General features: G+C 39.9%; 1 protein-coding gene across 1 annotated transcript; it reads right to left on the bottom strand.

Annotated features, from left to right (window-relative positions):
* Positions 1 to 9,320: 9,320 nt before the first annotated feature.
* LOC123953195 (olfactory receptor 2S2-like) lies at positions 9,321 to 10,280 on the bottom strand. Its single transcript, XM_046023210.1, has one exon. It carries the CDS (start codon positions 10,278 to 10,280, stop codon positions 9,321 to 9,323), a length of 960 nt encoding a protein of 319 aa, XP_045879166.1.
* Between the last annotated feature and the right edge of the window lie 565 nt (positions 10,281 to 10,845).

Here is a 10,845-nt window from a genome sequence, read left to right as displayed (position 1 = left end):
TACCCTAAAGATACAAACATAGTGATCCGAAGGGGCACGTGTACCCGAATGTTTATAGCAGCAATGTCTACAATAGCCAGACTATGGAAAGAACCTAGATGTCCATCAACAGATGAATGGATCAAGAAGATGTGGTATATATACACAATGGAATACTATGCAGCCATCAAAAGAATTGAAATCTTGCCATTTGCGACGACGTGGATGGAACTAGAGCGTATCATGCTTAGTGAAATAAGTCAATCGGAGAAAGACAACTATCATATGATCTCCCTGATATGAGGACATGGAGAAGCAACATGGGGGGGTAGGGGGATAGGAGAAGAATAAATGAAACAAGATGGGATTGGGAGGGAGACAAACCATAAATGACTCTTAATCTCACAAAACAAACTGGGGGTTGCTGGGGGGAGGTGGGATTGGGAGAGGGGGAGCGGGCTATGGACATTGGGGAGGGGAGGTGAACCATAAGAGAATATGGACTCTGAAAAACAACCTGAGGGTTTTGAAGGGTCAGGGGTGGGAGGTTGGGGGAACAGGTGGTGGGTAATGGGGAGGGCACGTTTTGCATGGAGCACTGGGTGTTGTGCAAAAAGAATGAATACTGTTACGCTGAAAAAATAAATAAAATGGAAAAAAAAAAGATTTTTATTTATTAGTTTGCTAGACAGAGATCACAAGTAGGCAGAGAGGCATGCAGAGAGAAAGAGGAAGGGAAGCAGGCTCCCTGCTGAGCAGAGAGCCAGATGTGGGGCTTGATCCCTGGACCCTGGGATCAGGACCTGAGCCGAAGGCAGAGGCTTTAACCCACTGACCCACCCAGGCGCCCCTTACTCTTTCCTCTTTTAATGTTTTTAAACTAGTTTATCTTAACAATAACTTTCATTTAAAAAAATCTTTTTTGAACCTTCATTATTATAGTAATATTTTATCCTTCATTGTATCTAACTTTATTTTTTGTATACACATAGGGTTTTTTCTTCTAAAAAAATTTGGGATATAACTTCTAATAGATCAAAATATACTCTAAATCTATCACAGGGCTTTGGTCTCCAGCCTGAGCAAATTCTCTCCATTTCCTTTTTCTTTATTCTCTCAACAAACTTGTCTTATCAAGAAATTAAAAATTTTTTAGAAATTAAAAAAATTTTTTTAGAAATTTTTTAGAAATTTTTTTTTAGAAATTAAAAAATTTTTTTTCATCTTTTAGTCATGTTCCATCCTTTCTTCATGTTTACCCTTATATATGTTTTTCATTCTTTAAAATTTGGGGAGGTAGTTTCTTCTAAGAGACCAAAATACTCGCAAAATTAATTTGGTGACCCTGTTCTATTCACCAGTGTAATATATATATTTTCATTTAAAAAAAATTTTTTTTTCTTAAAAAAATTTTTTTTTTCTGAACTTCTTTTTGCCACCTTGCTTTCCCCCCATGATTTGGGGTCTCTTCTGATTTGGTTAAAGCACATTTTCCTGGGGTCTTTGTCACCCTTTTAGTATTTTATTCGCTCCTTCATATATTCTTATCTGGATAAAATGACAAGGCTGAAAAACTCAACCACAAAACACACACACACACACACACACACACACACACACACACAAGAGGCAGTACCAAAGGCTAGGGACCTAATCAATACGGACATTGGTAATATGTCAGATCTAAAGTTCAGAATGACAATTCTCAAGGTGCTAGCTGGGTTCGAAAAAGGCATGAAAAATATTAGAGAAACCCCATCTGGAGAAATAAAAGCACTTTCTGGAGAAATTAAAGAACTAAAATCTAACTAGGTTGAAATAAAAAAGCTATTAATGAGGTGCAATAAAAAATGGAGGCTCTTAGTGCTAGGATAAATGAGGCAGAAGAGAGAATTAGAATCAGAAGACAGAAGAGAGAAGACCAAATGACAGAGAATAAAGAAGCTGAGCAAAGGAGAGACAAACAACTACTGGACCATGAGGGGAGAATTCAGGAGATAAGTGATACCATAAGATGAAACAACATTAGAATAATTGGGATTCCAGAAGAAGAAGAAAGAGAGAGGGGAGCAGAAGGTATATTGGAGAGAATTATTGGAGAGAACGTCCCTAATATGGCAAAGGGAACAAGCATCAAATTCCAGGAGGTGCAGAGAACCCCCCTCAAAATCACTAAAAGTAAGTCCACACCCCATCATCTAATAGTAAAACTTACAAGTCTTAGTGACAAAGAGAAAATCCTGAAAGCAGCCCGGGACAAGAAGTCTGTAACATACAATGGTAAAAATATTAGATTGGCAGCAGACTTATCCACAGAGACCCGGCAGGCCAGAAAGAACTGGCATGACATATTCAGAGCACTAAATGAGAAAAACTAACAGCCAAGAATACTATACCCAGCTAGGCTATCATTGAAAATAGAAGGAGAGATAAAAAGCTTCCAGGACAAAGAAAAACTGAAAGAATTTGTAAACACCAAACCAGCTCTACAGGAAATATTGAAAGGGGTCCTCTAAGCAAAGAGAGAGCTAAAAGTAGTAGATCAGAAAAGAACACAGATGATATACAGTAATAATCACCTTACAAGCAATACAGTGGCACTAAATTCATATCTCTCAATAGTTACCCTGAATGTAAATGGGCTTAATGCCCCAATCAAAAGACACAGGATGTCAGAATGGATAAAAAACAAACCCCATTAATATGCTAGCTATAAGAAACCCATTTTAGACCCAAAGATACCTCCAGATTTAAAGTGAGGGGGTGGAAAACAATTCACCATGCTAATGAACATCAAAAGAAAGCTGGGGTGGCAATCCTTATATCAGAGCAATTAGATTTTAAGCCAAAGGCTATAATAAGAGATGAGAAAGGACACTATATCATGCTCAAAGGGTCTGTCCAACAAGAAGATCTAACATTGTAAAGATTTTATTTATTTATTTGACAGACAGAGATTACAAGTAGACAGAGAGGCAGGCAGAGAGAGAGGAAGGGAAGCAGGCTCCCTGCTGAGCAGAGTACCTGATCCAGGACTCCATCCCAGGACCCTGGGACCATGACCTGAGCTGAAGGAAGAGGCTTTAACCCACTGAGCCTCCCAGGCACCCAAGACCTAACATTTTAAATATCTATGCCCCTAACATGAGAGCAGCCAACTATATAAACCAATTAATAATAAAATCAAAGAAACACATCGACAATAATACAATAATAGTAGGGGACTTTAACACTCCCCTCACTGAAATGGACAGATCATCTATGCAGAAGATCAACAAGAAAATAAAGGCTTTAAATGACACACTGGACCAGATGGACATCACAGGTATATTCAGAATATTCCATCCAAAGCAACAGAACAGAAGAATACACATTATTCTCTAGTGCACATAGAACATTCTCCAGAATAGATCACATCTTGGGTCACAAATCAGGTCTCAATTCGTACCAAAAGATTGGAATGATTCCCTGCATATTTTCAGACCACAATGCTTTAAAACTAGAACTCAATCACAAGAGGAAAGTTGGAAAGAACTTTGGAGGCTAAAGAGCAGCCTACTAAAGAATGAATGGGTCACCCAGAATATTAAAGAAGAATTGAAGAAATTCATGGAAACAAATGATAATGAAAACACAATGGTTCAAAATCTGTGGGACACAGCAAAGGTGGTCTTGAGAGGAAAGTATAGAGCGATACAAGCCTTTCTCAAGAAACAAGAAAGGTCTCAAATACATAACTTAACTCTACACATTAAAGAGCTGGAGAAAGAACAGCAAAGAAAGCCTAAACCCAGCATGAGAAGAATAATAAAGATTAACCAGAAATCAATGAACTAGAAACCAAAAGAACAGTAGAACTAATCAATGAAACTAGGAGCTGGTTCTTTGAAAGAATTAATAAGATTTGATAAACCCCAGGCCAGACTTATCAAAAAAAAAAAAAGAGAGAAGGGACCCAAGTTAATAAAACCATGAAAGAAAGAGGAGAAATCACAACCAACACCAAAGAAATACAAACAATTATAAGAACATATTATGAGCAAAAATACGCCAGCAAATTTGACAATCTGGAAGAAATTGATGCATTCCTAGAGACATATAAACTACCACAACTGAACCAGGAAGAAATAGAAAACCTGAACAGACCCATAACCCATAAGTAAGGAGATTGAAGCAGTCATCAAAAATCTCCCAACAAACAAGAGCCCAGGGCCAGATGGCTTCCCAGGAGAATAAAAAAAAATTAATTCCTAGTCTTCTTGAAACTGTTCCAAAAAAAAAAAAATACAAATGGAAGGAAAACTTCCAAGCCCATTTTATGAGGCCAGCATTACCTTGATCCTAAAACCAGGCAAGGATCGATCCTTGAGGAACACAGATGTGAAAATTCTCACCAAAACGCTAGCCAGTAGGATCCAACAGTACATTAAAAGGATTATTCACCACGACCAAGTGGGATTTATTCCAGGGCTGCAAGTTTGGTTCAACATCCACAAATCAATCAATGTGATACAATATATTAATAAAGGAAAGAACAAGAACCATATGATACTCTCAATAGATGCTTAAAAGGCATTTGACAAAGTATAACATCCTTTCCAGATCAAAAGTCTTCAAAGTGTAGGGATAGAGGGCACATACCTCAATATCATCAAAGCCATCTATGAAAAACCCATGGCAAATATCATTCTCAATGGGGAAAAACTGAGAGCTTTTCCCCTAGGTCAAGAACATGGCAGGGGTATCCACTATCACCACTGCTATTCAGCTTAGTAATAGAAGTCCTAGCCTGGGCTATTGGACAACAAAAAGAAATAAAAGGCATCCAAATTGGCAAACAAGAAGTCAACCTATCACTCTTTGCAGATGATATGATACTATATGTGGAAAATCCAAAAGAATCCACTCCAAAACTGCCAGAACTCATACAGGAATTCAGTAAAGTGTCAGGATATAAAATCAATGCACAGAAATCAGTTGCATTTCTTTACACCAACAACAAGACAGAAGAAAGAGAAATTAAGGAGTCAATCCCATTTACAATTGCATCTAAAACCATAAGATACCTAGGAATAAAACTAACTAAAGAGGCAAAGAATCTATACTCAGAAAACTATAAAGTACTCATGAAAGAAATTGAAGAAGACACAAAGAAATGGAAAAATGTTCCATGCCCATGGATTGGAAGAACAAATATAGTGAAAATGTCTATGCTACCTAAAGCAATCTACACATTTAATGCAATCCCTATCAAAATCCCATCCATTTTTTTCAAAGAAATGGAACAAATAATACTAAAATTTATATGGAACAAGAAAAGACCCCAAATAGCCAGAGGAATGTTGAAAAAGAAAGCCAAGGTTCGTGGCATCACGATTCTAGGTGTCAAGTTCTATTACAAAGCTGTCATCATCAAGACAGTATGCTACTAGTACAAAAACAGACACATAGATCAATGGAACAGAATAGAGAGCCCAGAAATTGACCCTCAACTCTATGGTCAACTAATCTTTGACAAAGCAGGAAAGAATGTCCAATGGCAAAAAGACAGTCTCTTCAACAAATGGTGTTGGGAAAATTGGACAGCCACATGCAGATGAATGAAACCAGACAATTTCCTTACACCACACACGAAAATAGATTCAAAGTGGATGAAAGTGAGAAAGGAATCCATCAAAATCCTCAAGGAGAACATAGGCAACAACCTCTTCGACCTCAGCCACAGCAACTTCTTCCTCAGAACATCACTAAAGGCAAGAGAAGCAAGGGCAAAAATGAACTATTGAGACTTCATCAAGGTCAAAAGCTTTGCACAGCAAAGGAAACAGTCAACAAAACCAAAAGCCAACTGACAGAATGGGAGAAGATATTCACAAATGTCATATCAGATAAAGGGCTAGTATCCAAAATCTATAAAGAACTTATCAAACTCAACACCCAAAGAACAAATAATCCAATCAAGAAATGGGCAGAAGACATGAGCATACATTTCTTAAAAGAAGACATCCAGATGGCCAACAGACGCATGAAAAAGGGCTCAACATAACTCAGCATCAAGGAAATACAAATTAAAACCACAATGAGGTGCCACCTCACACCAGTCAGAATGGCTAAAATTAACAAGTCAGGAAATGACAGATGCTGGCGAGGATGCAGAAAAAGGGGAACCCTCCTACACTGTTGTTGTGCAAGCTGGTGCACACACACTGGAAAACAGCATGGAGGTTCCTCAAAAAGTTGAAAAAAGAGCTACCCTATGACTCAGTAATAGCACTACTGGGTATTTACCCTAAAGATACAAATATAGTGATCTGAAGGGGCATGTGCACCCAAATGTTTATAGCAGCAATGTCCACAGTAGCCAAATTATGGAAAGAACCTAGATGTCCATCAACAGATGAATGGATAAAGAAAATGCAGTATATATATATATATATATATATATATATATATATATACACACAATGGAATATGATGCAGCCATCAAAAAAATGAAATTAAGATTTCTTTTTTGATGGCTGAGTAATATTCCATTGTGTGTGTATGTGCTGTGTGTGTGTGTATATATACACATATATATGCACATATATATACACACACACAGCACACACACATATATATTCTTTTTTCATTTTTTGGTTTTAATTTATTAACATATAATGTATTATTTGCCTCAGGGGTATAGGTCTGTGAAGTTCAGTTTTACACAGTTCACAGCACTCACCATAGAGCATACCCTTCCCAATTTCCATAACCCAGTCAACCCACCCCTCTCACCCCCCCTTCCCTCCAGCAACCCTCAGTTTGTTTCCTGAGATTACGAGTCCTATGGTTTGTCTCCCTCACTGGGCCCATTTTGTTTCATTTTTCCCCCTCCCTTCCCCCCAAAGATCCCCAGCCCTGCCTCTCAAATACCTCATATTGGAGAGATCATACAATAATTATCTTTCTCTGATTCACTTATTTCGCTTAGCATAATACCCTCCAGTTCCATCCACATTATTACAATGGTAAGATTTCATTGTTGTTGTTTTTTTAATGGCAACATAGTATTCTGCTATATATATATATACCACATCATCTTTATCTGTTGATGGACATCTAGGTTCTTTCCATAATTTGGCTATTTTGGACATTCCTACTATAAACATTGGGTGCACATGCCCCTTTGGATTACTACATTTGTATCTTTAGGGTAAATACCCAGTAGTGAGATTGCCGGGTCATAGGGTAGCTCTATTTTCAACTTTTTGAGGAACATCCATGCTGTTTTCCAGAGTGGCTGCACCAGCTTGCATTCCCACCAAGAGTGTAGGAGGGTTCCCCATTCTCTGCATCCTCGCCAGCATCTGTCATTTCCTGACTTGTTAATTTCAGCTATTTTGACTGGTGTGAGGTGGTACCTCACTGTGGTTTTGGTCTGTATTTCCCTGATGCCACATGATTTTGAACAATTTTTCTGGTGTCTGGTGGCCATTTGATTGTCTTCAAAGTACAAAGTAGAAGTTAGGAACAGGACTGACATAAGGATGTGAAATTATATTAACTGAATGGACATCCTTAGGCAATTCATTCTTTTTTTTTTAAGATTTTATTTATTTATTTGAGAGAGAGAGAGAGAGAGAGAGAGAAAGAGAGAGAACAGCAGGGGGAGCAGTAGGCAAAGGTACAGGGAGAAGCAGGGAGCCCAACACATGCTCTATCCCAGGATTCTGGGATCCTGACCTGAGCTGAGGGCAGCTGCTTAACTGATGGAACCACCCAGGAACTCCCTTAGGCAATGCATTCTTAAATTTATTTATTTATTTATTTAAGATTTTATTTATTTATTTGACAGAGAGAGACCACAAGTAGGCAGAGAGGCAGGCAGAGAGAGTGAGAGGGAAGCAGGCTCCCTTCAGAGCAGAGAGCCGGACGTGGGACTCGATCCCAGGACCCTGAGATCATGACCTGAGCCGAAGGCAGCGGCTTAAACCACTGAGCCACCCAGGCGCCCCGGCAATGCATTCTTAATAAACATATGAAAATGTAAATATCACTTGAAGCAAAACCTTCTAACTTCTAAGATCTAGTCTCAAAATTGGACTCACTTTCTAAATTCTCTTTAGAGAAAAGTCTGCCATATTCAAAGAACTTCATAGAACTTGCCATAAAAACTTGCTTCTATTCATCTGCTAACACCTCTGAATCTCTCAATTACCTTGTGTGTCTATTACTCTATATAGGGACGGCATCTTACTCTTCCAGGTGGCATGCAGCACTGGGCAGCATTCATGATGCAACCAGTACTGGTATCTAATAGTTCCATTGTGCTTACCATTTACAAAACACTTGTTTATAATAAGTAATTTGTGTGAAATCAAGTGGTTAGATGTTAAAATATGATGAAATAGACTGAAAAAGGTTAGGCAACCAACCGAAGGTCATAGGTAAGAAAAAGCTTCCCTGTTTTTATCCTGCTGAGCTATGGAGGCTCAGGAAATGCTACCGAGTTTACATCTCTTGGACATTCAATGTATACTGTAGCATATTAAAGACTTTGAGAAGTCCTGGAACAAAGAAACGTGTCAAATATTAGCCCCCAAAGTCTTCAAATATATTTAGCCTCTGTCTATCTATCTGTCTATATCTCTATCATCTTTTACTTTTCCAGAATGTGAGTTATTATCCAACCAAATACTAGCATTTCTAGTGGGAATTGCTGTTAAGTGATGAGCATCAAATTCAAACTCTGCTCCTTCTTGCCATTAACTTCCTAGCAGTGTTTCATAATGTGAAGTGCACAGAAAAAATAGCCTCAATTTTCTCATAGCTAAAAAGTGCAGTGTTCCAGATTAGCTTGTTCCCACCCAAAAGCCCTCTAGGTGAAGAACTTGTCTTTGTCTCTTTTTAAACTTCAGCCAAACTGACTCTCTTCTAAAAACAGCCCAAAATGAAAATTCTCACTTCCTCCTTGTTCCTGTGACTCTTCCTGGGGAATCCAGGAGGGATGGCAACAGTGCTGGGAGTGCCCTCTCTCCTCTGTACACTGGCTGTGTAGCTAGACACAGTGCAGGTCATTCATGAAGCTCACTCTCATGGCTGGCTCCTCTCACCTTGGTTTTATCATGTCTCCAGAATGTCTTTGTATATTCAATTAGAGATCTGTTGTGTGGCATCTGTCAAAACTCTCAGCTGTATGGCTAGAACTCAGAAGATATATTCTGAAAAGTTAAACGTTCTCTGAAAATGGACAGAAGGGCAAGAGAGGATTCTAGATCACGTGATTTGTCTTTTAAATGGCAGTTATAATCATCAGAAGTCCTTTATCTCATAGGGTGGGAACACAGAGGAGCCCTCCATCACTGGGTGAAACATTTCTGAGCCACCAGTTTCCTCACAGCTGCCTTCACGTCCTTGTTCCTGAGGCTGTAGATGATGGGGTTGAGCATGGGGGTTACCACCCCATAGAAGAGGGGGATGAGCTTGTCTGAAAGGTCTTGTTTGTCTGCCCCTAGGGGATCCTTAGACTTGGGCTTCCCATACATGAATAATAAGGTCCCATAGAAGATGACCACCACTGTGAAGTGGGCTGAACAGGTGGAGAAGGCCTTTCTCCTCCCCTCAGCTGAGGGGATCCTCAGGATAGTAACAATGATGAACACATAGGAGACAAAAATGAGCAGAACTGGGACCCCCAGTAAGACCACATTGGTCACCCCCATGCTGATCACATTGATGGAGATGTCAGTACAGGCCAACTTCAGGACAGCCAGGATTTCACAGGCAAGGTGGTTGATGATGTTGTTTCCACAGAAAGGCAGCTGAATTGTCAAAGATGTGTGTACCACAGAAGCTGTACCACCAATAGCCCAGGAGCTGACAGCCATGGGGACATAGGCAGCCTTGCTCATAACCATGGGATACCTAAGGGGGTTACAGATGGCCACATAGCGATCAAATGCCATCATGCCCAGAAGCACACACTCTGTGGCTCCCATGGCAAAGGAGAGAAACATCTGCACAGCACAGGCTGAGAAGGAGATGGTTTTCCTGGGAGTCAGGAAGCTGTCCAGGGCTAAAGGGATGGAAGAGGTTGTGTAGCAGATGTCCAGGAAGGAGAGGTTCCCCAGGAAGAAGTACATGGGTGTGTGCAGGCGGGAGTCAAGGATGGTCAACAGGATGAGGACCCCATTGCCCAGCAGGATGACCAGGTACATTAGGAGGATGAGCACAAAGAATGTTTTCTCCAGCTTTGGGTAGGCTGAGAGGCCCATGATAATGAAACCTGTCACAGGGGAAGACCAATTGGCTTTTTCCATGTGCTATTCCTTCTGTCATCAGCCAAGGACAAAAGTAGCACAGGAGGCTTTCTTGAGGAGGTCTCAGGCATCTTATATACCATCACTCTGTGCTACAGAATAGGAGAACATATGTGCATAAGAGGTAAATGACTCAAAGAGACAGTAGGTAGGATTGTGGTTAGATCTTAGATGGGGGACGGTCAGGGCTGGAAGAGGGCTTACAAATATTGCACTGAGGTGCAGAGAGGGGAAGTGACTTGTCCCAGTCTTCTGAGCAAGGTGGTGATAGAGACAGGACCTGAGCCCAGCAGAGCTAGTCCCCTGTCAAGGAGGGCATTTCCTCTGCTCTATGATGAGCGGGGGTGGGGAAATGCTGTAAATTACTTCTTTTTGATGTAAATGCATAGAAATTTCCCTTAATCTGGGCTTTCTTAGATTATTAGAGAGGAGAATCCCCAAGCCGATCATGTTCTTGCAACTACCAAAGTTTAGCCTTGTTAAATTTGATTACATTTGGAAGAACCTGTTTAAAAGTGCTAATCTCCATCCAGGAAGAATAAGCCTAGGTAAAAGTTCAACCATT

The sequence above is a fragment of the Meles meles genome, chromosome 11 (genome assembly GCF_922984935.1).
Source record: "Meles meles chromosome 11, mMelMel3.1 paternal haplotype, whole genome shotgun sequence".
Lineage (NCBI taxonomy): Eukaryota > Metazoa > Chordata > Mammalia > Carnivora > Mustelidae > Meles > Meles meles.
This window is presented reverse-complemented; position numbering and strand designations above follow the sequence as displayed.

Bases quoted from the DNA above. Each gene is read 5' to 3' on its own strand.
- LOC123953195 (XM_046023210.1), bottom strand. From the start codon at position 10,280: ATGGAAAAAGCCAATTGGTCTTCCCCTGTGACAGGTTTCATTATCATG.